General features: G+C 50.3%; 1 protein-coding gene across 2 annotated transcripts; it reads left to right on the top strand.

The window, feature by feature from the left end:
* The first annotated feature begins 369 nt into the window (after positions 1 to 369).
* On the top strand, positions 370 to 27,282 carry Flna (filamin A). Of its 2 annotated transcripts, XM_052170067.1 has the most exons (48): positions 370 to 481; positions 3,645 to 4,132; positions 7,036 to 7,284; positions 7,386 to 7,483; positions 7,572 to 7,719; positions 8,563 to 8,681; positions 8,762 to 8,839; positions 8,933 to 9,095; positions 9,179 to 9,379; positions 9,929 to 10,066; positions 10,151 to 10,274; positions 10,423 to 10,559; positions 10,667 to 10,860; positions 11,073 to 11,186; positions 11,278 to 11,421; positions 12,308 to 12,431; positions 12,519 to 12,679; positions 12,763 to 12,853; positions 12,945 to 13,114; positions 13,313 to 13,430; positions 13,544 to 13,806; positions 14,322 to 14,919; positions 15,011 to 15,184; positions 15,268 to 15,430; positions 15,511 to 15,671; positions 15,762 to 15,932; positions 16,252 to 16,375; positions 16,464 to 16,620; positions 17,231 to 17,420; positions 17,579 to 17,602; positions 19,789 to 20,036; positions 20,146 to 20,241; positions 20,367 to 20,469; positions 20,558 to 20,698; positions 21,027 to 21,155; positions 21,350 to 21,523; positions 21,621 to 21,782; positions 22,012 to 22,215; positions 22,296 to 22,448; positions 22,563 to 22,685; positions 22,776 to 23,042; positions 23,198 to 23,335; positions 23,552 to 23,667; positions 24,193 to 24,325; positions 25,146 to 25,322; positions 25,462 to 25,680; positions 25,765 to 25,968; positions 26,770 to 27,282. In XM_052170067.1, exons 2-48 carry the CDS (start codon positions 3,760 to 3,762, stop codon positions 26,955 to 26,957), a joined length of 7,944 nt encoding a protein of 2,647 aa, XP_052026027.1. In that variant the 5' UTR covers positions 370 to 481; positions 3,645 to 3,759; the 3' UTR covers positions 26,958 to 27,282. The 2 variants fall into 2 exon arrangements, with proteins under 2 accessions (XP_052026027.1, XP_052026028.1); XM_052170068.1 differs by lacking the exon at positions 17,579 to 17,602.
* Positions 27,283 to 27,694: the final 412 nt, after the last annotated feature.

Genomic DNA, 27,694 nt, shown 5'->3' with positions numbered 1-27,694 from the left:
AGATGGCTGTGACTGTGGGGAACTCCTCAGAATAGGTGGCCTTGGAGCAGAGCTTTCTTTCCAACCAGGAAACACTTGGCTCCCCTACACTCATCTAGCCTCGTAAAGGTTGGGCCTAAACATTGGGATTGCAGACCCTGCTCTGGAGGTGAGCCCTACTCCCTTGAAGCCTGGCAGCCTTCACAGAATGCTGAGCTCATTCTGGGGGGCAGCGTCGCCAGTTAGCGGGGCACTTGAGCTTGTGTGGAGCCCCGCACCCCACCCCCTGCCCCCAGCTCCCGGGCGATTTTTACCAATTAAGGCTTTCTTGCCGGGCCGGGCGCGGGGCGGGCGTGGGGCGGGGATGCAGCTAACAAGAAGGCGGGCAGCAGCGGCTCATTGCGTGGAGGCGCGCGGCGCGCAGAGGACGCCAGTGGAGCTCTGAGGCTTCCAGCGTGGCCGTGAAGAACTGGGCGCCACCCCGCGGTTGCAGGGACAACAGGTGAGGGCTCTGTGGTCAGCTCTACGCCGGATAGTTGTCAGATAGTGGATGCACTGGATGCGCGGCTCCTGAGCTGGGAAGTGGTCTGGAAAGTAGAAAGGCCAAGGCCAGGTGCAGGTTGGGTGTGGATTCAGTTCCCAGGCATCGCCTTGGTGTCCAGATAGCCTTGCATAGTTTACCACAAACTTTTTGTGTCTATATCCAAGAATCTGGGAGCTCGAGCCCAAGGCCGGGGGGTGGGGGGAAGCATGGGTGCCCATAAACTGGTCATTGTGTACCTATCTGGGAAAGGTCTTTTGAGACTAGTACCCTGATTAGGATAAGGGTGAGTGACAACTTGGAAGGACTTTTTTTTTTTTTTTTTTTTTTTAGCCAGTGTCAAGCGTGGACACAAGAGAGATGAAACAAGGGTGGATACAAGAGTCCTGCTGGCTTAGACATGGGGAGCTGATTCCAGGACTATGGCAGGGGCATAGCCAGCTAGATTTTCAGTCTAGATTTTGGGTCCTGTCTCAGGTTGGTTCTGAGTATGATGGTTATTGCTGGGCAGAACATAAGCATGAACGTTCCTAGATACCAAAGCCAGACTGGGGCCAGAAAAAGTGTGTGAAATCCACCCGCAGTCATTTGCAGCTCCGGTCTGGCCAAGGTGTGAGCTCAGGAAATCACTGTTCTCTTCTGCCACACCTGGATTTGCCTTAAGGGTACTGGTCTCACTTTGGGGATTTTCTTTTTCCTTCCCTCATGGCGCCCCCTGGCTACACAGGTCTAGAAATAGCTCTTCAGGCTCCCAGGTGGGCTCGGGCCTATAGTTCCCTGTGGGAGGGCCTGGTCTGGGGTCTGAGAGGAGTGGGGTGGGGAGGTGGGCGGGGTGTGTCTACCATCCAAGAATCTACTCCAAATAAGGGAAAATATGAAAGAGCTGGATTTCGACTTCCTGGGGCTGCCCCATGTGGGTCTTTGGGATGAAGCGACATCTGGTGGTAGCACTTGTCCACTCTAAGGATATGATGTTCCCCCACTCCCACCCAATTCTCTCCTTCCCCCTAAATAGCCAAATCATAATGCTGGAAGCCAGGAAATGCAAGTTCCTGTGTTCTGTTACTATGATTCAGTTTTCCTTTCTCTCTGTAAATTAATGAACTCAGGTGATCCAGCCAAATAGCACAGAGTGGAAAATTATTTCTTGATACAATTCCATACATGGGGATTTGCTCTCCAGTAGGTCAGGGGGACCAAAAATATTTCCCTAATCGTGTCTTGAATAACATAGCTGGAAGTTTCCATTTGGATTACCCCTTCTCAGTTCTGCCATCCTGTCCCCCAACTCAACCTTTGGCTCACTTGGTGCAGATATTTATGAAAACAGAATTTTTTTATTTTCTTTCTACCTTCTTTATTGCAGGTGACTGGAGGTGGGATGGGGGGGGGTTCGGTACTGAAAATATTTGACTGGGATATTATAGATAATCTCAAGATGACCATACTGAAAGGCGGTGACCATGTGATAGCCCTACCACAGGCAGGCAATGAAGACACTCCAGGCCATGGGAGAGTCAACCATATTTGGGCATGACATGTTGGCCAACCCAAGGCCTCCTTCAGCCACTGGTCTTTTTTTATTTATTTAATTTTATAATTTTGCCTGCATTCATGTTTGTGTGAAGGTGTCATAGTCCCTGGAGCTAGAGTTACAGACAGTTGTAAGCTGCCACATGGGTGCTAGGAATTGAACCTGGGTCCCCTGGAAGAGCAGCCTGCACTCTTAACCACAGAGCCATCTCTCCAGCCACGGTAGCCACTGGTCTTAGAATTGAGAAGTAGGGACAGAGGCCTATCTTTCTGGAAAAACAATTTAACATTCTGGTGAAGTTTGAAGCACAGAGAAAGTAAACAGAAGGAGTCTACCACGGGAAAGACATAGGTAAGATGAATCCCCTTAACTAAAGAGAATGGTTGGGAGTATCTCCTACAGTTTTCTTTTTCTGTATCTTTGTTCCTTTCTGCCTCAGTGCAGCATCCTCATCACTATCTCCAGAAATATCTATCATAAAATTAACTTTTGGCAAGTAGCTTCACACTACTCAGGGAACACACCCAGGCTCCTTAGCAAGCCTTGATTTCTGGTGATTCTCCTTCCTTCAGTAATCTGGTACTCTATCCCTGAGCCCTTCCACATCTCTAGGGCCACAGCAAGGCTTGGGGTTCAGTCAGAGAAGACCTCTCCCCCCCAGAACTTCTCAGGGCCCAAGGTGGATGGAACAGTGAGTTAGGCAGATACAAGGTATACCGATCTACATGCATCAGACGGTGGGCAGGCGCCCTCTATTGTGCCCATTGGCATGCCCTGGACCTTTGGAAAGCTGCTTGATCCTATAGTGCTGGTGGCTACTTGGCCCAGTGCTGGCCCCATTTCTTCCCAGATGGAAGGAACTAGGCGGCAGAGAAGACGATGGTGGGAATGGTGTTGGTACTCTGTGCAGGTGTGCAGGCCGGGGCCATGGAGACTGGGAAGAGCAACGGAGATTGGGTAGGGAGTGCCAGGGGTCTGTGGGTGGCTATGTTAGGTGATGAGAGTCCTGTCTGACAGCACTTGTGCACACAAAGAGCTCGCAGAAGCGTCAGGCGCTCTGGAAGGGTTCGCTCAAGATTGGACTCTTCTTCGCGCTGCTGTGGACCACTCTGTGGCTGAGAACCCTAAGCTAGGGAAGAGTAGAGAATGAAGTTAGAGGAGAATCCGGGTGGAGTCCAAGTGATACAGGGACCTTATTTGCTCCGCTTTCTGCAGGGACCTTGGGGAAAGAAAGTCCCTTGTAAGGGTGTGCCGACTGGAGCTGAGCAATTCTGTGACAGAATTGCTCAAGCTTTTCTAGATCTGGGGTCCGTTTCCTGTAGTACTGTAGCGGATGTTGCCAGACCTTTTTGTGCTCTTTGGGGCTCAAAGACCCTTTCTAAAGCAGCGGAGCTGAGTTGCTTTTGGAGGAGCAAGAAGGCAGCAGGGGGGGGGCAGGAGGATGGGGGAGGGATTGTGGGGGCATTCCAACGGGAGGGGCGAGGTGGGGCGGGTGCGGCCCAGAAGTCCCACCCAGAGGCTCCGCCCCAAGGAAACCTTGCTTCTGGCTCCGCCCTCTGCCAGCATTTAAAGGGCTCGCTCTTTCCACAGCACAACCTCTGTTCTGTGCCTCGTCTTTCTTGTGCGGAGGTGCCTACTGCTTTAATTAAAGGGCCGTCCCATCTGTGAGGCTGCTGTACCGCCCCTCCGTTCCTCGCGCCTCAAAATGAGTAGCTCTCACTCCCGCTGTGGCCAGAGTGCGGCGGGCGCGTCTCCCGGAGGCGGTATTGATACTCGGGACGCTGAGATGCCGGCTACCGAAAAAGACCTAGCAGAAGATGCACCATGGAAGAAGATTCAGCAGAACACATTTACCCGCTGGTGCAATGAGCACCTTAAGTGCGTGAGCAAGCGCATCGCCAATCTGCAGACGGACCTGAGTGATGGGTTGCGGCTCATCGCCTTGCTTGAGGTACTCAGCCAGAAGAAGATGCACCGCAAGCACAACCAACGACCCACTTTCCGCCAGATGCAGCTCGAAAATGTGTCAGTGGCGCTTGAATTCCTGGACCGTGAGAGCATCAAGCTCGTGTCTATAGGTGAGGGCTCGGGCCACACTAGGGCTCTGCAGGGGTGCGGGCGTGGTCACCACAAATTCTTCCTCTCTTCCCTTCTAGAAACTCCCTCCCAGTTCTCTTCCCTAGCTGCTGCACACAACCAAGTATCACTAGGCCCCTCAGCCGCCTTGTTCTTCGAGGTCCTCAAGAACAAAGGCGCGCAGGCTAGCCTGGCGAGCATGCGAACCGCTATGCGACCCCGCCCGCTGCGCCTTGCTGGCCTGCTCCCAGGCTGAGCTCACATCCTCTGTAGGCCGCACCCCCAATGCTGCACCCGAGATGGGACAGGCACAGACTAGGCTTCTGCTCCTGAGAGCCGCACCCCATCCTTGGGATATCTATGCTTTCCACCTACAACAATTTTAAAAGTACCCTTCTAGCCTTTGGCTGCCTCTGCAGTTCTAAAGTGAAGGTTGCAGCTTGTTCTCCTATTTATGTAGGACTCCTTCAACTTCTTGCCCTGGATAATGCTTCTCTATTAGAGATAGTTAAAATCCCCACTTTACATCTTTTTTTTTTTGCCGAACTTGGAGGTGGGCAAAGAGATGTACTGCTGGCAAAACTGTACTCCAGGTGTATTGAGTGTGGTTGACTGAAGGCACTTGGGCACTTGGCTGTAGCGTATGCTTGGTTGCCAGCTTTGCTGTCTATCATGAATCAAATTCTTGTTTCATTGTAAACCTTGGTTTTGTACATCTAGAATGCAGAGATTGGTTGAAAGGTGCTCCATTGTGCACAGGGTTTACTGTTAGCCCAGTGCCCAAGTCTTTGAACTGGAGAGGTTGGCATTGGTATTGTCTCTTGCAGAATCCCATCCTTTCTCTAAGTAGGGGTTGCTCATGGTCAGGCACTAGAATTAGTAACTTGGGAATGTGGAACAGGGAGAGTAGAAGAATGTACCTTTTATTCATAATAGAAAGGGTTTTCTACTCTTATGACTTTGGAATGGTACATGCTAGTTAAACCAGTGAGGGACTAAGGTTCTTTGGGCCCCTCAGAGAGCAGATTTAAAGTGCTGAGTTCTTTTTTTTTTTTTTTTTTTGTGGAATGCCCATAAAGACGTGCCAGTGGATGTATGAAAACTCACCCCTAGTCCCAGCCTCAGTCTAGTCAGCTGAGTCATTTCTGAGTCTTGGAGGGGGCAACCGGATGTGGGGAGGCAGGCCACACCCCAGCTCTTTAGGGGGGTCTCCTCCCTCCTTCTTTTTCCCCTCCTTCTTGTGAGCTGGCTGGAGCAGGCCTAGTTCCCAGAGCTTTGCCATATAAGGCAAAAAAATGTTGGAAAGCAGCAGTGATTAGGGGAGGGAGGGGGCTGGCTGGCCCAGGGGCTGGGGATAAGGGGTGGGATGGGGTGGGGCCATCTAACCAGGCTGCTTCCCAACCCTAGGTCCTGGTCCTGGTCCTCTCCTCTTGGGAGGGGTACAAAGCTGGCATAGCCCACCTAATCAGATCAGGGGAGGGACCAGATGTACCTTACTGGGATGCTGGGTCTGTCTTTGTTCTTCCCCTTGGAGGCTACAGGACCTATGGTCTCTTTGGGGTTTCTTGTGATGGACCTATGGATTCAGTAGGGTACTATCCTTGTGTTCTTGGTCTTCTTTGAACTTCCTTCCCCATCCTCACTGTATTTTGGGACAATGAAAAGCACCCTCGAGGGGCCAGGACCTGTTTGTGTTGGAAAAGATCACTCTGCTTTGAAAAGCTCAGGTAGTAGTTCTCTAGGTGCTGTCCCATTAGACTGGATTGTTACCTGCTTTCTCAGTGGTATCCTCCAAGTTTTCACGACCCTCCTCCATTGACTCACTAGATAAACATTCTCTGATTACAGGGAAGTCCTGTAGGGTTTCCAAAGATGAGCCTTAGAAAATGCTATTCACCATTAAGGAGGTTAAAGAAGTGGCTTTGGGTGGGGCTCAGGGGAGTTGCCATAGTGATGGGTGTTTAGGGTGCCCGCCCTAACCACTTCCTTTGTGGTAAGCCTGGTGGCTGCCTGAGACCTAGCCCGTTAGGTGGCAAGTAGGCTGGGTGGTAAGTAGCATCTAAGCAGGTTATGCTGAAACAGCAGGACTTGAGGACACCACCCAAGGCCTCTGCAACAGGGATTTCCAAGTGGTCCTTGGCACCAAAGGCAGGCTAACCCAGCCTCAACCTACTCTTCCTCTTTCAGCTGGGCAATGGAGGCTGTCACCCCAGAAGTTCCCTAAAAGCCTCAATGAGTCAGAACTAAAGATAGTTCCCTTGACTTGTGGCCCCCTTCCCCAAGCCAGGCCTCTTTTGTGCCACCTCCTGTTTACTAGTTTTGGGGGATGGGACAAGGAAGTAGCAAAGGGTGGAGCTTGCACCCTTTTTACACAAGGATCCTTGCCAATACCCCCACTTCCTCTGCCTTATCCCCCACTCTGGAGTAGCAGTTCTATTTCCTAACTACTCTTTGCCAACCTAGCCTTCCTCTTCTTTGGTTCCAGCCCAGCTTGGGGTTAGGGGCCCTGTTTCTTGGCTAGTTTGGGCTGAGCCACTTCTCCCAGTTCCCATAGATCCCAAGAGATTAGGGGAGGTCTTGATCTCAGCAGCTGCAAAGCATTCATCTCACTTGCTCTTCCACCCTCCTTCTAGGCTTTGAGGTTTTTGGCAGGGTCCCTCTTATTGCATTGTATTATCATCATGTGTCTATGGGTGTCTTCCCCCCAAACTCTCCTTTATCACTAAATATTTTCTTACACCATTTAGAGGCCCTGGGCAGAGGGTGCTTGATTCACTTTCTACCCCTGGTTGGGAGGGAACTCTTGTCACCTAATTGATTTGCTGTGCCACAGACCTAGGTCCCTCCTTACTGGTATTTATGAGGGAAATCCCTAACTGCAGTGCTGCCACCCCTTTTCCCACAGACAGCAAGGCCATCGTGGATGGAAATCTGAAGCTGATATTAGGCCTCATCTGGACCCTGATCCTGCACTACTCCATCTCGATGCCCATGTGGGATGAGGAAGAGGATGAGGAGGCCAAGAAGCAAACACCCAAGCAGAGGCTTCTAGGCTGGATTCAGAACAAGCTGCCACAGCTTCCCATTACCAACTTCAGTCGAGACTGGCAGAGTGGCCGTGCCCTGGGTGCTCTTGTTGATAGCTGTGCCCCAGGTGAGGAGCACATAAATGAAAGATCTTGGGCTAAGGCTGTCTGGTCAACCTAGAAGGTGGTTCTATAGCCCCAGACTCACAACATTTTTTCTGTGTTTTAGGTCTTTGTCCTGACTGGGACTCCTGGGATGCTAGTAAGCCTGTGAACAATGCACGGGAAGCCATGCAGCAGGCTGATGACTGGCTAGGCATTCCTCAGGTATGCTCTCTGACTGCTCCCTGTAGCTAAGGGGTGTTTGGTTAAAGTGAAGAGAGACCCAATGGCTCTTGTCTTCTGTCTATAACAGGTGATTACCCCAGAGGAAATTGTGGACCCCAATGTAGATGAGCATTCTGTTATGACCTACCTGTCTCAATTTCCCAAGGCCAAGCTGAAGCCAGGGGCTCCTCTTCGGCCCAAACTGAACCCAAAGAAAGCCCGAGCCTATGGGCCAGGTGAGGGGGCTTGGTCAGTGGCATTCTAATGGGCTGAGTACTTATATCTGGCCCATGGGACAGTATTCTCTTTCAGCTTGGGTCCTAAGAGGTCTTGGGTCATGACTGGTGGGCAATGAAATAGTCACTCTTGAGAAAGATGAATGGATCAAAACCTGGTTAGAAATGGTGCCTTTTTCCAGTTACATATGTTTCAGAGGATGGCCTTGTTGGACATCAATAAGAGGAGAGGCCATTGGTTCTGTGAAGGCTCAATGCCCCAGTGTAGGGGAATGCCAGGACAGGGAAGTGGGAGGGAGTGCTGGTAAGCAGGGGGAGGGAGGGTAGGATAGGGGGTTTTTGGAGAGGTAACGGTGAAAGGGGATACTATCTGAAATGTAAATAAAGAAAATATCTAATAAAAAAATGCTTATAAAAATGGTGCCTTGGCAAGGGGATACTAGTAAGTTCCTTAAGTCATACTGGCTTGTAGGAAGCTTCCTGATTGAAGGAGGGCCCTGAGTACTGCTATTCTATAATTGGACATGAAGCAGTCAGGATTATGCAGGAGCAAGGGGTTGGGAAACAAGTGCAGCAAACCAGACTGTTTCATAGAAACAGGCATGGGCCTGTCCTGGTGGCAACAGCCCACATAGCAGGGTTCTGAGGCCAGGCTCAAATGCTGGGTTTACTTTGAACAAATCTGCCTGATTGGATTGTGCTTAGCTGGGGGAGGGGCACTGAGCCTGCAGAGGGGTAGGGTCTCTAATGCTGTGTCTGTATACCTTTAGTGTCTGGGAACCAGGGTATAGAGGTGAGGGGTACCTCTACCAGTTGGTCCATGGCTTCCTCATTTTCTGACAGGCATTGAGCCTACAGGCAATATGGTGAAGAAGAGAGCAGAATTCACTGTGGAGACCCGAAGTGCTGGACAGGGAGAGGTGCTGGTATATGTGGAGGACCCAGCAGGACACCAGGAAGAGGTAGGATTATTCATTGGCAGGGCAGGATTCTGCTGTGTCCTCTTTTAGAAGAGCTGCTCTTAATACTCTTCTCATTACAGGCAAAAGTGACTGCCAATAATGACAAGAACCGTACTTTCTCTGTCTGGTATGTCCCTGAAGTGACGGGGACTCATAAGGTGAGTCCTTGGTTGAGAAGGAAGCTGGTGGCCATGGGTAGTTGGTGAAGGGCCCCTTATCTCACTCTCACAGCCTGCCCTTCCTGGGAACAGGTGACTGTGCTCTTTGCTGGCCAACATATTGCCAAGAGCCCCTTTGAGGTGTATGTGGACAAGTCACAGGGTGATGCCAGCAAAGTGACTGCCCAGGGCCCTGGTCTGGAGCCCAGTGGCAATATTGCCAACAAGACTACCTACTTTGAGATCTTCACTGCAGGTGAGGGGAGGCAGCCAAGGCCCAGCCAGCCATGGGGGAGAGCTGTGCTGGAGTCTCAGAGCTGAGTCTGTGCCTTGGGACAGGTGCTGGCATGGGTGAGGTGGAAGTTGTCATCCAGGACCCTTCAGGACAGAAAGGCACAGTGGAACCTCAGCTGGAGGCCAGGGGTGACAGCACCTATCGCTGTAGCTATCAGCCCACCATGGAGGGTGTCCATACAGTACATGTCACCTTCGCCGGTGTTCCCATCCCTCGTAGCCCCTACACTGTCACTGTTGGCCAAGGTAGGCTTGCCCATGGATGTTCTTCTACTGTGGTACTGTAGTCTGGGGCTCTAGGGAGGAGTAGGGCAACTGGGGCTGTCCCACTGAAACCCATGTTTGGGACCCCCAGTTTCTGAGCTTCCACTGTTTGGGCAAGCACTATCTTTCCCATATTGGGGCCCTTTTGCTTTTCCTCTCTTTGCCCCTCTTCGTCTCTTTTCTCCATGCTTTTATCTTCGGAAGAGCTCGTTCCAGTTGTCTAGAAACCTGCTGCTCTCTGCTCTACCTGCAGGGTCAACGGTACTTGGATCCATCTTCCTCTTGGTAGGGAGGGCTGGGTGGAGGGATTGGGACTAGTGTCAAGCAGGTGGAAGAAAGCCTGTCATGTCCTTGCTTTGGGTACAGGTTCTAGGCCCATTTAAGGTCTTTCTTGCATGTGCTTCACCAGCCTGTTGCCCTAAACTCGGAGGAACCCTCCATCCTAACGGCCTGGTTCTATGGGTAGCAAGGAAGGGGATGCCCAGCCTCAGTTCACCACAAAACTCAGCTGACTTATTTATTTGCCCACAGCCTGTAATCCAGCTGCCTGCCGGGCTGTTGGTAGAGGCCTCCAGCCTAAGGGTGTACGAGTGAAGGAAACAGCTGACTTCAAGGTGTACACAAAGGGCGCTGGCAGTGGGGAGCTAAAGGTCACTGTAAAGGGTCCCAGTAAGTTTATCTGGTGGGGTAGTGGGTGATAGACCTCAGGTCATGATTGGACAGGTAGGCCTAAGTTCTTCCTTGTTTTTGCAGAGGGTGAGGAGCGTGTAAAGCAGAAGGACTTGGGGGATGGTGTGTATGGCTTTGAATATTACCCCACAATCCCTGGCACATACACTGTCACCATCACATGGGGTGGCCAGAACATTGGCCGCAGGTAAGCTCCCTCCACTACTCACCATGTTCTGAGCCCTACCATCTTTCTATCTGGTGAGAGGCCAGTAGCATCTTCCTGCTTGGCCCATGGCTGTTGGGCATAGGGCAGTGGCTCTTGGTGTTTACCTGTATGGTGCTCTTGCCTGCAGTCCGTTCGAGGTGAAGGTAGGCACTGAGTGTGGCAATCAGAAGGTTCGGGCATGGGGTCCTGGCCTGGAAGGCGGCATTGTTGGCAAGTCAGCAGACTTCGTAGTAGAGGCCATTGGTGATGATGTGGGCACTTTGGGTAAGTTGGAGACTTCAGAGTGGGTAGTGGGTACCTGGACTAGAGGGTGGCAAGGGAAGCCTATCTGAAGGCTCCAGAGCATCAACAGAACTGATGGCTGTTGTCAGGTTTCTCTGTGGAAGGACCATCACAGGCAAAGATTGAATGTGACGACAAGGGTGATGGCTCCTGTGATGTGCGCTATTGGCCCCAGGAGGCTGGCGAATATGCTGTTCATGTGCTGTGTAACAGTGAGGATATCCGTCTTAGTCCTTTCATGGCTGACATCCGTGAGGCACCCCAGGATTTTCATCCAGACCGGGTAAAGTGCTCACAACACTGACCTGAGCCTGGCCTTCTGCTTTTGCTTGGGAAGGCTTATGGTGGTGGGCATTAATTATCTCATCTTGTCAGCAAGGCAGAGGTCATGAGCCCAGACTCTGGCTGGTATTCCTAACACCATGCCTTTACTACTCTGTGTTACTTACTCCTGCCTGAATTTGATAGCCTTACCTTGGTCTTCTTTCTTACTAGGTGAAGGCACGTGGGCCCGGATTGGAGAAGACTGGTGTGGCCGTCAACAAGCCAGCAGAGTTCACAGTTGATGCCAAACATGCTGGGAAGGCCCCTCTACGAGTTCAAGTTCAGGTGGGATGCCTACTCATGTTGAGAACAGCACTGATAGGCTCCTAGGACTGGGTGCTGACTAGCAGGATGCTTGCTTTTGCCTGCCTTACAGGACAATGAGGGCTACTCTGTGGAGGCGACAGTCAAGGACAATGGCAATGGTACTTACAGCTGTTCTTATGTGCCCAGAAAGCCAGTGAAGCACACAGCCATGGTTTCTTGGGGAGGTGTCAGCATCCCCAACAGTCCTTTCCGGGTAAGACATCCCAGTGCTCCTTTGTTCATATATTAGTTTTAACAAGATTAAGCTTGCATATCAATACACTTTTCCCATTTACAGTGGACTTGACGTTTAGTATATTCACAGAATAGTTGGCAGCCATCACTACAGTCTAGGAATTTTCATCATCTCCAAAGAAACTCCTATCCTTCCCATTTCCCTTTCTCTAGCCCCTGGCAACCACTGGTTTATGGATTTGCCTTTTCTGGGCCTTTCATATAGATGTAGTGTGTGTGTATGTGTGTGTGTGTGTGTGTGTGTGTGTATTACACACACAGTGTGACCTTTTTTAGTGTGTTTTTTCTTGTGCTTTTTTTTTTTTGAGAAAGGATCTCACCATGTAGACCAAGATGTCCTGGAACTCTCTGTCTGTAGACCAGGCTGGCCTTGAACTCACAGATTCACCTGCCTCTGTCTCCTGAGTTCTGGGATTAAAGGTGTGCACTATCAATGCTCATTGTATGACTTTTTGTTTGTTTTTTTTCCCACAGAGTATCATGAGAAGGTTTTTTCAACATTGTAGCATGTCAGTGCTTCATACCTTTTTAATGGCTGAATACTTTTTCCATCTTATTGTGTGAATGGAAAATATTATATCTATTTTGTGGATATGTTAGGTGTTACTTTTGGGCTATGTGAATAGTTGGTAGTAACATTTGGGTGTTTGTGTGGACCTAGATGTTCAGTTTTCTAGAAGCAGAATTACAGTATCATGTGCTCACTTTTACCTGTTTGAGGAACTGCCAGTTTTTCCAAGGTAGCAGCAAATATTTGGCCTATCTACCAGCAGTAGCTGAGGGAGCCTCTCACCTCCTCTGCCTCAGGCTTGTCATGTCTTTTCACTTTTCCCTATATCCTACAGGTGAATGTGGGAGCTGGCAGCCACCCAAACAAAGTCAAGGTGTATGGTCCAGGAGTGGCCAAGACTGGGCTCAAGGCCCATGAACCTACCTACTTTACTGTGGATTGTACTGAGGCTGGTCAGGGTAAGGCCTAGCCTTGAATGGGATGACAGGTGTGCAGACTGTCTCCACAAAGTCCCAGCCTTTTCTTACCCCACTTCTCAATGACAGGAGATGTCAGCATTGGTATCAAGTGTGCCCCTGGAGTAGTGGGCCCCACTGAGGCTGATATTGACTTTGATATCATCCGCAATGACAATGACACCTTCACTGTGAAATACACACCCTGTGGGGCTGGCAGCTATACCATCATGGTCCTTTTTGCTGACCAGGTAGGTGTTACTGCTCCTAGTTCCTAGACTGCCAAGTGTTGGAGTCCTTCTATCCTCAGCTGTTTTTTTCCCTATACTTACAGGCTACACCCACCAGCCCCATCAGAGTCAAAGTGGAGCCTTCTCATGATGCCAGCAAGGTGAAGGCTGAGGGTCCTGGTCTAAATCGCACTGGTAAGGACTAGTGTACTATAGAAGGTTGAGTGGAACCAAGGATTTGGAACTCTGAGTAAGGTGCCTCTATTTTGTTGTTATATCTCCTCAGGTGTTGAGCTTGGCAAACCTACCCATTTCACAGTTAATGCTAAAACTGCTGGAAAAGGCAAGCTGGATGTCCAGTTTTCAGGCCTGGCTAAGGGAGATGCAGTGCGGGATGTGGATATCATTGACCACCATGATAATACCTACACAGTCAAGTACATTCCTGTGCAGCAGGTAGCTATCTCTATCTACTGCAGTCATATTCTTCCTTATATGGTATGCTAGGTAGGCTTCTGCAATGGGTTTCTAATTTTTTTATGTGGGAAGAGGTCTGAGAAGCAAATATTCACATATGTATTCAAGCTGGACAGCTGTAGGCCGAAGATACTGGAGTACTGATTAGTGACCCCTGTCCTTCTGTACCCATTTCAGGGCCCAGTAGGTGTCAGTGTCACTTATGGAGGAGATCACATCCTCAAGAGTCCATTTTCAGTGGGAGTATCTCCAAGCCTGGATCTCAGCAAGATCAAGGTGTCTGGCCTTGGTGACAGTAAGTATAATTGCCATTGCCATTGAGGACCAGTCTACCTCATCCAGCTTAGTCTTGCCTAGATCTGCATAAATGATGTTTTTTTTCTTCTTCTGCTTTCATCATTGAAACAGAAGTGGATGTTGGCAAAGATCAAGAGTTCACAGTAAAGTCAAAGGGTGCAGGTGGTCAAGGCAAAGTAGCATCCAAGATTGTGAGTCCCTCAGGTGCAGTGGTACCCTGCAAGGTAGAGCCAGGCCTGGGAGCTGACAGCAGCGTGGTACGTTTTGTGCCCCGTGAAGAGGGGCCCTACGAGGTGGAAGTGACCTATGATGGTGTGCCTGTACCTGGCAGTCCCTTTCCATTAGAAGCTGTGGCCCCCACCAAACCCAGCAAGGTAATTAGGTTTGGGAGGCTATAAGGAAAGGACTCATCTTTTCTCTTCTCTTCTCTTCTCTTCTCTTCTCTTCTCTTCTCTTCTCTTCTCTTCTCTTCTCTCTTTCTTTTGAGGCTATAAGGTGAGGATCCTTCCTTCCTTCCTTCCTTCCTTCCTTCCTTCCTTCCTTCCTTCCTTCCTTCCTTCCTTCCATCCTTCCAGCCCTGGCTATCTTGGAACTCACTTATAGACCTGGTAGGCCTTGAATTTACAGAGATATATTTGCTTGTTTCTACTTCCTGAGTGCTGGGATTAAAGTCATGTACCATCATTACTGGCCCATTTTCCTTTCTTAGGGACCCTTATCTTCAGATTTTTCCTGAACCTTTGTCATTACTATCTTTATGATTGATGAGTAGGTAATCTATTAGGCAGCCTATTCCTTTCATGTCTCTGGGTAAGGAAGAAACCTAGGACAAAAGGAGACAGATGAAAGGTTGGGCTGATAGATGCTTCTGATTTCCTCCTTCCCTCAGGTGAAGGCGTTTGGACCAGGGCTACAGGGGGGCAGTGCAGGCTCACCTGCCCGCTTCACCATTGATACAAAGGGCGCTGGCACTGGTGGCCTGGGCCTGACAGTGGAAGGCCCCTGTGAAGCACAGCTTGAGTGCCTGGACAACGGGGATGGTACATGCTCTGTGTCTTATGTGCCTACTGAGCCTGGGGACTACAACATCAACATCCTTTTTGCTGACACCCACATTCCTGGATCCCCATTCAAGGCCCATGTGGTTCCTTGTTTTGATGCATCCAAGGTGAAGTGCTCAGGCCCTGGGCTGGAGCGGGCTACTGCTGGTGAGGTAGGGCAGTTCCAAGTGGACTGCTCAAGTGCTGGCAGTGCCGAGTTGACGATTGAGATATGCTCTGAGGCAGGACTGCCAGCTGAAGTATACATTCAGGACCATGGTGATGGCACACACACCATTACCTATATTCCCCTCTGTCCTGGGGCTTACACTGTTACCATCAAATATGGCGGCCAGCCTGTGCCCAACTTCCCCAGCAAGCTACAGGTGGAGCCTGCTGTAGATACCTCGGGTGTACAGTGCTATGGTCCTGGGATTGAAGGTCAAGGTAAGGAGGCCTGCTGTAGGGGGGTTGGCTAGCAGTTTACAGGGTGCAAAGAGTCCTATAGCCACAGCCTCCTCACTATGGCTTTTTCCAGGTGTCTTCCGAGAGGCAACTACTGAGTTCAGTGTGGATGCTCGGGCTCTTACACAGACTGGAGGGCCACATGTCAAGGCTCGTGTGGCCAACCCCTCAGGCAATCTGACAGATACCTATGTGCAAGACTGTGGTGATGGCACATACAAAGTGGAATACACTCCATATGAGGAAGGTATGAATGTGCTGGGGATACCTTAGGTAGGGTAGGGAGTAAGTGGAGAAGTCTAATTATTTCTGACCTGACTTGCCCTCCAGGAGTACACTCTGTGGATGTGACTTATGATGGTAGCCCTGTGCCCAGCAGCCCTTTCCAGGTGCCTGTAACAGAGGGCTGTGACCCCTCCCGGGTGCGTGTTCATGGACCAGGCATCCAAAGTGGTACCACCAACAAACCCAACAAGTTCACAGTAGAGACTAGGTGAGTAAGCCACTGAAGATGCATGGGTGGGCAATGAGCTTGGGAACCCCAAGCAATGACAGACTGTTTGTTTGGACCAGGGGAGCTGGCACAGGTGGCCTGGGCTTGGCTGTTGAGGGTCCCTCAGAAGCCAAGATGTCTTGTATGGATAATAAAGATGGCAGCTGCTCGGTAGAATACATCCCCTATGAAGCTGGAACCTATAGCCTTAATGTCACTTATGGTGGTCACCAAGTGCCAGGTGAGAAGATGATGACAAGGATAGAACTAGGACTCTCTACTTTATTCACAGTGTCTTACATAGCTATCTTCCTTCTGTATCAACCCCCAGGTAGTCCCTTCAAGGTCCCTGTACATGATGTGACAGATGCATCTAAAGTCAAGTGTTCTGGACCTGGCCTAAGCCCAGGCATGGTCCGTGCCAACCTCCCTCAGTCCTTTCAGGTGGACACAAGCAAAGCTGGAGTTGCCCCACTGCAGGTCAAAGTGCAGGGGCCCAAAGGTGAGATTTCACATACTGGTAACAGGGAGTAATGAAGGCATAATTTTTTTAGTCCCAGTAGCATGTGGGTTAGCACAGATAGTAGAAGGGTTTCAGGTAACGACAACACCAGGCAGAACCCTAGAGAAGGTATAATGGACAGGACTTAGCCACTGAATAGATATGGCAAGAGGGCCTAAGGAATTCCTAGAATTGGGTAGTTAAAAACATAAGGTCTAGTCTCTGGGCCCAGCCCTAGTCCTTTAGGGAGATGGAGTTGGGAGTGGGTACAAAGAGCCAACCTAAGCCAACCCAACTCTGTCCTTGGGACTGGGGCTAGGCCTGGTGGAGCCAGTGGATGTAGTGGACAATGCTGATGGTACTCAGACTGTCAACTATGTGCCCAGCCGAGAAGGGTCCTATAGCATTTCTGTGATGTATGGTGAAGAAGAAGTGCCACGGAGGTAAGAAGCAGAGTTCACTTGCTTGGTGGGGGGGGGCAGGCTAAGTACTTAAGCTTTTCTGATGGGTTATAACACCTTAATCTCACAGCCCCTTCAAGGTCAAAGTGCTGCCCACACATGATGCCAGTAAGGTGAAGGCCAGTGGACCTGGACTCAATACCACTGGTGTGCCTGCTAGCCTGCCTGTGGAGTTCACTATTGATGCCAAGGATGCTGGGGAGGGTCTGTTGGCTGTTCAGATTACGGTGAGTTTCCTGGCTTCCTGGTCTGTAGGGAGGAGAGGCAAGGAACCAGGTCTGGGCAGTTTTGGAATGTAGGGCTACAGATAGGCAGGCAGCTCAGTTTTGCTAATTAGTGTGCTTGGAGCTGTACACTAAGGACAGGGAATCTGCTTCTGGTCTGTTAATATAACATTAAGATGTGTAGCAATTTTCTTCAAGTTGAAAGAAACAAGCTTCCCCAAACACACATTCATTGCTATTAAGCATGGTACCGAAACCTGCAGTGCTTCAGAAGACTCCCTTCATGCAATATTCTCACAGGACAGGTATAATATTGCAATACTGAGATCTTTCATGTAAGTTCCTAGTGCCCCTAGGATAGGCCCAGAGCTAAACCTGGGCACCAAACTGTTCTCTGGTCATATCTCTTATCATGTCAGAGAATTCTGGATGTTTGGGAGGCTTCTGTTCTGGTCTCTGCCACAGACAAGCAACCACTGAGGTCATGGGGGATTGAGGGCCCCAGAAGCTATATCCCTGATATACCAGAACTTGGTGTTTCTGTGGAAGGCCTGAGATAGTCCAGGTCTTGCTGGACTTGTACCAACCTCCTTGCCTGTGCTTTGCCACACAGGACCCTGAAGGCAAACCCAAGAAGACACACATTCAAGATAATCATGATGGCACATACACGGTGGCTTATGTGCCAGATGTGACAGGCCGGTACACAATCCTTATCAAGTATGGTGGTGATGAGATTCCCTTTTCCCCATACCGTGTCCGGGCTGTGCCCACTGGGGATGCCAGCAAGTGCACAGTCACAGGTGAGCAAACCCACCATCGGCCATGGTATCGCTTGGCACGGGGCTTGGGTGTGCCTGTGTGCAAGGGCTCGCTGCTTGGGGCGGCGTGTGGGAGTGGGGGCCGCCCCCTTGAGTGACTCACCTGACCTTTCTCCTTGCTCTCTGCCCTCTCACCTCAGTGTCAATCGGAGGTCACGGGCTAGGTAAGCTGCTTGCTGGGGCCACTCCCAATGCCCCTACTGCCCAGAGAGGCAGTTTCCTTTCCTCTTCGTTGCTAATTCATTCCCAGGACAGTTCCAGCTGCAGCTCTAGGCAAGGACAGAGTTGGGGAGGCCGTGAAGACAAGGCCATGGGCTGGAGGGTCAGGGCCCAGGGAGGTTTCTGGAGCTAAGCATGAGTGCTCTGGTTCTCCCCTCTCTGGGCCTCCATTTCCCCATCTGAGAACTTGGGTTGCAGCTGAGAGCTTTGGGGTGAAGTATATCCTAGGAGGCACCTCACTGGGGACTTTGGAGTCTGGGGATCTTGGCACCCCAGGGAAGCACCTGGGGATGGGCAGCAGGTGCTTCCTTCTCACAAGGACTCCTGCATGGGCTCAGGGGACAAGGTGGTTTCCTCCACCCACTGGGAGTCTAGCCCTTGTCAGATCCACAGACTTCCATCCCTGCCTCCCAGGGGCCTCTGTGTCCTGGGCTGGGGGAGGTGCATGAGTGGGTGGGGTTGGGTGGTGGTACAGTAGTGCCAGTGTCAACTGCTTGGGTGGCCAGCATGGCAGGGCCTAGCCCAGCCTCAGAGCTCCAAAGTGCATTCTGAGACCAATCTTCTTTTTTCCTTCTTTCTTCCCATTCCCCCAGCAATGACGTTAGACAGTCCCTATCAGGCAGGTTTGTCTGCACCAAGACAAAGACATCCTAGGGATACTGATATGAGGCTACAACTACTTACAGACTTCTGAAGGCTTATCAGGCAGGAAATTGGGTAGATGGCCAAGATAGCTAGGTTTTTGTGGTAGAGGCTAGATTGTTTTATAGAATAGTTTATTGGGTTGGAGATGGCATGTATGTGTGTATAGGGGAGGACAGAATTAGGCCAGGGACTTGGAGTGGCCTCAATTTTCTTGGTTATTATATGTGGAATGGAGACAGGGAGCCCAGCCAGGGAATTTAGATCATCTTTGGGTAAGCCAGAAGGTTGTCTTGGGCATAGTCAGTGGCCACTGGGACATTAAGCAGTAGCCCAATTAACAGGTATACTTTTAGGTCAAGACTTGCTGATCATCTGGAGCGTGGGTACAGAAATGAGAAATCAAGTAGCTTTCAGAAGGCCCAAATCATTGTCTAGATGATACAGGGCAGACATACAGGAAGCTCATGGTAGCATGGGCAGCAGACAACTAGGGTTATAGCTGAAGTTGCTATCTGAGTCTCATGTAGCTAGAGTGAGACCAAAGTCAAAAGGGGGGGGCTTGGTGACAGACTGGCAAGGGGGCCCCTTAAACTTGGTCCTCATATAGGTTTGTTGTTCCTAGCTGCTTTCCTTGTGGGAGGCTGGGCTGCAGGGGTGCTCTTGCTGCCAGGCCTTACAATCCACAGCTCCCAAGCCTCCACAACTGAGCCCCAGATCATAATGTCACTGTCCTTTCTCTTTCCTCGGGCACTATGGGGTCCTAGAGGTTGCTCAGATGCTCTACCCTTGCAATGCTGCAGTGGTGGCTTGGGCCTCCTGTTTCTTGGGTGCTGCCACTGCTTTGCCAAGCCTGCTGTGATGCACTACATAGGTGCTAACCCTTCTGCCTCCCTGCTGCTTGCTCTTGCCTGTGCCAGGCTGTGCTGGGCTGCCTCTTATTGCAAGCCTCTGGTTGAGCAAGCGTTCTCAGTTGTCAGGAAACTCCAGTTTCACCTTCAGGCCTCAGGGTTGGGTAGGGAGAAAAGTTTCACATTCCCCACACTGCAGCAGGACTCTGCCTCATTTCATCCACACATAGTACTGGGGCCCAGGGCCAGGCCACGGATGCAGGTAGCCATGGGCCTGGCCAGAGTGCTGGTATTAGTTAGCATAGGCCATGATACCAGCTGAGGCTGAGTTGGCAGAGGAGGTAGCAGTAAATGCTTGTGCTGGGATTGGATGGTCCCTTACTTTTCTTCCCAGGTACCTGGGTATCACCTGTTGGTCTTCTCTCATAAAGGGGCTTGAGGTGGTCAGGAGAATCCTTCCTGCCTTCTGAGAAACCACTCACCATCGTAGCTTGGGGAATGGGTTGGGCTAAAGGTTGGGGCTGGCTGTGCTTGGTTGTAGCAATAAGAGGTCTGGATGGGTGGCAGGCTGATGGGGGTAGTCAAAATGTTAGGCTCACCTGCTGGCTCCCCTCTGGGGATTCACTCTGCTTTCCCAGGTGCTGGCATTGGCCCCACCATCCAAATTGGGGAGGAGACAGTGATTACTGTGGACACAAAAGCAGCAGGCAAAGGCAAAGTGACTTGCACTGTGTGCACACCTGATGGTTCAGAGGTAGATGTGGACGTGGTGGAGAATGAGGATGGCACCTTTGACATCTTCTACACAGCCCCCCAACCGGGCAAATATGTCATCTGTGTGCGCTTCGGTGGAGAGCATGTGCCCAACAGCCCCTTCCAAGTTACTGTGAGAAGGGGCCAAGGATGGGTGTGCAGGGAGATCTGGGAAAGTCCTAGCCTTTCCTTCCAGGTCCTTTTGTGACAACAGTCTCCAACCCTCTCACTTTGTTCCACAGGCTTTGGCTGGGGACCAACCAACAGTGCAGACCCCATTAAGGTCTCAGCAGCTGGCTCCACAGTATACCTATCCTCAGGGTAGCCAGCAAACCTGGGTAAGGCCTAGCTTGGTCTATTATTCAATTTGTCTAACCCATAGAGACATCTGGATGTCTCATGTGGCCCTGAGAAACCCCACATCTTCTCAGCCCCTCACCTGATTCTTCTGTCTCTATTGCAGATTCCAGAGAGGCCCATGGTGGGTGTTAATGGGCTGGATGTGACCAGCCTGAGGCCCTTTGATCTTGTCATCCCCTTCACTATCAAGAAGGGTGAGATCACTGGTGAGTGAGGGCTAGGAAGGAACTTGGAAACCAGTGATGCCAGGGTGTTCTACTCTCCTGTCCTGACATTGAAACCACTGCTTTGTAGGGGAAGTTCGAATGCCCTCAGGCAAGGTGGCCCAGCCTTCCATTACTGACAACAAAGATGGCACTGTTACTGTGCGTTACTCACCCAGTGAAGCTGGCCTGCATGAAATGGACATTCGCTATGACAATATGCATATCCCAGGTGGGTGTATTGCCTCCTGTTCATTTCATCCTAGGTCCATGCTGCTATCATCTCAGGAAAAACAGGCTGGGGTGGGTTATAGGTCAGTTAGTAGACTGCTGGCCTAGCATATATCAGGTTCTTAATAAAGTAGGTACCATGGCACATGCCTGTAATCATAGCCCTCGAGGCAGGAGGATCAGAGAGGTTCAAGGTCATCCTTAGCTTCATAGTGAGTTCAAAGCCAGCCAGAAAAACATAAAGACCCTGTTTCAAAACCAAAACCAAAATGACTGAACCAGCACATGAATGAGGCTAGTATTACATATGGCTTCTATTCTGGCCTCAGGAAGCCCTCTGCAGTTCTATGTTGATTATGTCAACTGTGGCCACATCACTGCCTATGGTCCTGGCCTTACCCATGGAGTGGTCAACAAACCTGCCACCTTCACTGTCAACACCAAGGATGCAGGAGAGGGTAAGGAGAAGCTCTAGGTTTGACCTGCCCACGTTGTCCTCCTTTGGCTGAGAGCTATATGTGGGAGATGATCCTGAATGGAATTTTCTAGCTTACCTTCATGCCTCTGCTGAGTTATCACGTCAACTCACCCACAAAGGTTCAGCAATGTGTCCCTGGGCACAGTTCTCACTCTTATCTGTGATATTTTTCAGGGGGCTTGTCTCTGGCCATTGAAGGTCCATCTAAAGCAGAAATTAGCTGCACTGACAACCAGGATGGAACATGCAGTGTCTCCTACCTGCCTGTGCTGCCTGGTGACTATAGCATCCTAGTCAAGTACAATGATCAGCACATCCCAGGCAGCCCTTTTACTGCCAGAGTAACAGGTAGGGAGCATTGGGAGTAATGACAGGAACAGGTAGCATGGGGGCACAGTCTCTTTGGGCTGTATCTATAGTGGCTGATGGCTTGCACCCTTACCAGGTGACGATTCCATGCGTTTGTCCCACCTAAAGGTGGGTTCTGCTGCTGATATCCCCATCAATATCTCAGAAACAGACCTCAGCCTACTCACAGCCACTGTGGTGCCACCTTCAGGTCGAGAGGAACCCTGTTTGCTGAAACGTTTGCGCAATGGCCACGTGGGTAAGAGGTTAAGAGGAAACAAGGGTTTCGGTGAAGGAGAGAGAGCCAGGTGTGGTGATTGCCTGTAATCCCACTACTTGGGAGGTGGAGGTAGGAGAATCAGGGGAACCAATCATTTGATACGTAATGAGTTAGTCATTTTAGCCTGTAACACCCTGTCTTCAAACAAAGAGAGAAAGGAAAAAGACTGTGGGCCCACATCTTGTTTATAGCCCTATCCTGTGCCTAGGGATTTCCTTCGTGCCCAAGGAGACAGGGGAGCACCTGGTACATGTGAAGAAGAATGGCCAGCATGTGGCAAGCAGTCCCATCCCAGTAGTGATCAGCCAGTCGGAGATAGGTGATGCCAGCCGTGTGAGGGTCTCTGGTCAAGGCCTCCATGAAGGTCATACCTTTGAGCCTGCAGAGTTTATTATTGACACCAGAGATGCAGGTAGGCAGTGGTGGCCTGCCACTTGGGGGCAATACAGCTTTCCTTGGCATTCTGGCTTATAGCTGCTATCTATCTCCCAGGCTATGGTGGGCTTAGTTTGTCCATTGAGGGCCCTAGCAAAGTAGACATCAACACAGAGGATCTGGAGGATGGCACATGCAGGGTCACCTACTGTCCCACAGAGCCTGGAAACTACATTATAAACATCAAATTTGCTGAGCAGCATGTGCCTGGTGAGTGTGGCAGCCATACATACCACTTACCTATGGTTTGGCAGCATTCCTAGACATAACCCATTGCCCACCTGTAACTCGTGCATAGTATGGACTGTACTTTTTTTCCTACAGGCAGTCCCTTTTCTGTAAAGGTGACAGGTGAGGGCCGGGTAAAAGAGAGTATCACACGCAGGCGACGTGCCCCTTCTGTGGCCAATGTTGGCAGTCACTGTGACCTCAGCCTGAAGATTCCTGGTAGGGAAAAGATCAAGAGGGTTCTTGGGGCAATCCTAAGCATAAGGAGAGAGACGGGCCCCTGCTCACCAAGCCATCTTCTACTTGTAGAAATTAGCATCCAAGATATGACAGCCCAGGTGACCAGCCCATCAGGCAAGACCCATGAGGCAGAGATCGTAGAAGGAGAGAACCATACTTACTGCATCAGATTTGTGCCTGCTGAGATGGGAATGCATACAGTCAGTGTCAAGTACAAGGGCCAGCATGTGCCTGGGAGCCCCTTCCAATTTACTGTGGGGCCTCTGGGGGAAGGGGGTGCTCACAAAGTCCGTGCTGGAGGCCCTGGCCTAGAGAGGGCTGAAGCTGGAGTGCCAGGTAGGTGTACTTGTCTAATTCTTGCTATCCTGGGTGGGCTTGGATGGGTGTTTATAGGAAGTAGCCAGCATGCATGTTGATCTTGGCTTTGCTTAGACTTGGCTGAGGCTGGGAACCAGTCCTCTGCTCCATGAGCACACACTGCTTTCCCACAGCGGAGTTCGGCATTTGGACTAGGGAAGCTGGCGCTGGAGGCCTAGCCATTGCCGTTGAAGGCCCCAGTAAGGCTGAGATCTCTTTCGAGGACCGAAAGGATGGCTCCTGTGGTGTGGCCTACGTAGTTCAGGAGCCAGGTATTGGAAACAGAAATGGCTGGGGTAGGGAGAGGTAGGACCTGAGTGTGGGTATGTTGAACCCAGGTGTTACATAGTCTCCACTTGGGTCTTATTCTCCATCTTGAGGTTCCAGGGACACCCGAGCTGACTGTGGGAGGCAAGAGGCCTTTCCTAGACTAGCCTTTGGAAATATGTGGCACCTCCAGCATAGCCTTATGTTCTTTTCCTGTCCAGGTGACTATGAGGTCTCAGTCAAGTTCAACGAGGAGCACATACCTGATAGCCCCTTCGTGGTGCCTGTGGCTTCTCCGTCTGGTGACGCCCGCCGCCTTACTGTTTCTAGTCTTCAGGTGAGGCACTGAGAGAAACTGCCCATCTGGAGCTCCTGGGCCCGGCCAGACCAGGGTCACCATGTCAAGCAGGCCTTGGCCCGGAGCTGAGTGGCCTACCCAGAAATAATTCTGGATGGTAGGCTTCTGCTCTGGCCGGGTACAGCCCACGCTTGAGGTTGGCAGAAAGTACCCTGCCCACCGCGTGGAGTTTTTCTCGTGTCTCAGGTCTAAAGGCTTTGAACAGAAGCCTGTGCCCATTGAGCACCAGGGCTGAGGTTTAAAGAGGGACAGCCTTTTAGAGATGAGTGCTACTTACAGGGTGGGGCCACCTTACCTTTCTGCTACTTGGTGTGTGATTGCAGAGAACACATTTAGGGAATAGGTTGGGGGGTATGCCTGTGGCTTGCTGCCCTCACAGATCAATGGCTCTCCCTCTTTAAACCATGTTGGACACCAGATGGGTAAGTGACTCTGTGGGTCTCCTGCTCTCCCATTTGCCCTGGCTCTATACATCCTGTCTAACCACATATGCTGTGCTTCCAGGAGTCAGGGTTAAAGGTCAACCAGCCAGCATCTTTTGCAGTCAGCCTGAATGGAGCCAAGGGGGCAATTGATGCCAAGGTGCACAGCCCCTCAGGAGCTCTGGAGGAGTGCTATGTCACAGAGATTGACCAAGGTGAGGCTCTACTCCTGCCTACTCATCCAACCATTTGACCCAGCTGACTAGAATTAGGAAAGTAATGATTCAAAACTGGGTTCCTCAGCTAAGAAACCCTTCCGAGATTGATAAGCACCCATGAAGATAATGGCTTTCCATCATGGCCACTACGAAGAACACCTTACAGCAGTGTCACACATGAGAAAGACATGAAAACAGACAGAGACAGAGAGATAGTCTATCCCTGGGGCCAGAGAAATGGAAACTCTATTGAAACTAGTTTCACTAGTTTTTCCTTTCTGAAGAACCTGAAGCAGATTCTTCTGTATCTCTAAGCCTGCTCATCTGTAGGCAGCATGGTTTTTTATTTTTTATTTTTTTTTTTTATTTTTTGGTTTTCTGAGACAGGGTTTCTCTGTGTAGCTAGCCCTGGCTGTCCTGGAATTCACTCTGTTGACCAGGCTGGCCTTGAACTCAGAAATCTACCTGCCTCTGCCTCCCAAGTACTGGGATTAAAGGTGTGTGCCACCACTGCCCTGTGACAGCATGGTATTAACAGTATACTATCTAAGGAGACAGCAAGGTGGGCATTTTGCTTGTTAGTTCAAGACTTACAAGTAGACTTCTTAGGTATTGATAGCCTTAGTTCTCAGGATGTATGTTATTGGGACGAATACCCAGCACAATTCTGGAAGCAGAGGGATGTCCATGAACTAGATATCCTGCTAGTGGCAAGAGAAATGAAGGAGATGTTAACCAAAGCTGTTTCTTTTGGATAGTATTTGCTAGTCGCATACAAAAAACTACCCCAAGTCCCTTACCATGTCCTGCATTTCAGATAAATATGCTGTGCGTTTCATCCCACGAGAGAATGGCATCTACTTGATTGATGTCAAGTTCAATGGTACTCACATCCCTGGAAGTCCCTTCAAGATCCGAGTTGGGGAGCCTGGGCATGGAGGGGACCCAGGCTTAGTGTCCGCCTATGGAGCAGGCCTGGAAGGTGGTATCACAGGTAGGTTTGTGGGTACAGCTCCGAGTGTGGATGTACAGCCCTAGTACCAGGAAGCATGTAGAAGTATCAAGGCTATTCTGGGTAGCTAAATGCAGGGAAGCCAGTAAGATAGATTCTGCCTGACCTTCCATTTTCCCAGGGAGCCCAGCCGAGTTTATTGTGAACACAAGCAATGCAGGAGCTGGTGCCCTTTCGGTTACCATTGATGGCCCCTCCAAGGTGAAGATGGATTGCCAGGAGTGCCCTGAGGGCTATCGTGTCACCTATACCCCAATGGCACCTGGCAGCTACCTCATCTCCATCAAGTATGGTGGCCCCTATCACATTGGGGGAAGCCCCTTCAAAGCCAAGGTCACAGGTGAGCTTTAGGCTAAGCTGTTGGTGGCCACCCAATGAGTTGATACTTCAGCAGCTTCTTAGTTTCACCCATTTTGTTCTATAGGTCCCCGTCTTGTTAGCAACCACAGCCTCCATGAAACATCATCTGTATTTGTGGACTCTCTGACTAAAGTTGCCACTGTTCCTCAGCATGCAACCTTAGGCCCAGGTCCTGCTGATGTCAGCAAGGTAGTAGCCAAAGGCCTGGGGCTAAGCAAGGCTTATATAGGCCAGAAGAGCAGCTTCACAGTAGATTGCAGCAAAGCAGGTGAGTAGCCCTGTTTTTAGTTTCTGGAAGTACAAAGCCAGAAATAACAGGATGGTCAGCATGTAGGAAGTGCAGGAACTGCCTTTAGGTGTATGGTCATTGCTTTTGGAGCTAACTTCTACTTGGGCCTTTGTATCTTCCTTTTTACCCCTCAAGAAAATGTCATGGAGTGGGGCTGCTGAAGAGGTGGCTCAGCAGTTAAGAGCACTGGCCTCTCTTTCCAGAGGACTTGGGGTTCAAAACACAGTACCCACATGGCAGCTCACAACTGTCTGTAATTCCAGTTCCATGGGTTCTGTTATAGAAATTAGTTAATCCCTACTGTCTTACCCAGGGTTTCTACCCCACCTTAGATCATTTAGTTCCCAGATAAAAATATACATGACCTTTATATTTACAGTAAGCCTTAAACAACAGAAGACCTTGGCAGATACCAATCTCTATGTTGTTAGAATCTACTTTCCTAGGGATAATAACTCGAAGTTATTACTTCCTATGTTTCATCTGGGCTGCTCTTTAACTCCAATTGGGCAGCCCTCAGGGTCCTTGACTCCAGCTCATGATGGCTTCTCCTTTCTCCTCTATCTTCTTACACAGATATACATGTAGGCAAAACACTAATGTCTTGGAGGAGCTAGAATTTATCCTCTGGTGGCCTGAGTGGCAAGGCAGGGTTATTAGATGCTTGCTTGTGAGTGTTAATAGTCAGGCAAGGGACAGAATGTGAAATAGTGAGAAGGGCTCAGAAGAATTATATCCAAAGAAAGGATCTAAGGCCACTAAGACCTATTTCTACCTTAGGTAACAACATGCTGCTGGTGGGGGTGCATGGCCCAAGGACACCCTGTGAAGAGATCCTGGTGAAACACATGGGCAGCCGCCTCTATAGTGTCTCCTACCTGCTCAAGGACAAAGGGGAGTACACACTGGTGGTCAAGTGGGGTGATGAGCATATCCCAGGCAGCCCATACCGCATTATGGTGCCCTGAGCCTGCCACTTAAGCTGGCACCTGTGCCAGCCAGAAGCTCCCATGGCAATGAGCATCCCCACACCTGTACTATTCCCAAGAAGCCCCATTTTCCTTTCCTGAGCCCTCGACCTCCCTACCCCTTCCCTGGATCACTCTGGCCACTATTCACTGCATTCGCCCTTGCCCTGCGCTGTGTTCACCTGTCTCTGGGCTTTCACTTGGGCAGAGGGAGCCATTTGGTGGCAGAGCATGTCTTCTTTGGTTCTGGGAGGTGGAAGTCCTATGTACAACTATTCCCTAGTTCTCTTTCCCAGCCAAGAGGAATAAAACTTTGCTTCCATTGTCCTGTGAATGTACATTTCAAGGAAGGAGGGATGGCAGCCCAAACTGGCAAGGGCACCAAACAAAGCAAAAGCATAGGCCATGGGATCTTTGAGTACCACAGTTTGTATTTGATCTTTGCTTCACAGAGGGGGTTATATGGTGTGCCTAGAATGGCATATAAGACCAAGCAGGTAAAATGTAGGAAGATTCATTGCTAGCTGGTTGGTGATCTCTAATAGTGATAAATATTCTTTGAAATAGCATGGGGTGTAGCCATTTCTTAGCTATAGCTAAGATACCAGCCCTTTTATTTACTTTAGGGTTTTTTTTCCAGACAGGGTCTCATTATGTAGCCTTGAATAGACTGGAACTCATTGGGTAGGCCAAGCTGGCCTCAAACTCCCGGTGATCCTCTGGTCTCTGCCTCCCAA

The sequence above is a fragment of the Apodemus sylvaticus genome, chromosome X (assembly GCF_947179515.1).
Source record: "Apodemus sylvaticus chromosome X, mApoSyl1.1, whole genome shotgun sequence".
NCBI classification, from domain to species: domain Eukaryota; kingdom Metazoa; phylum Chordata; class Mammalia; order Rodentia; family Muridae; genus Apodemus; species Apodemus sylvaticus.
This window is presented reverse-complemented; position numbering and strand designations above follow the sequence as displayed.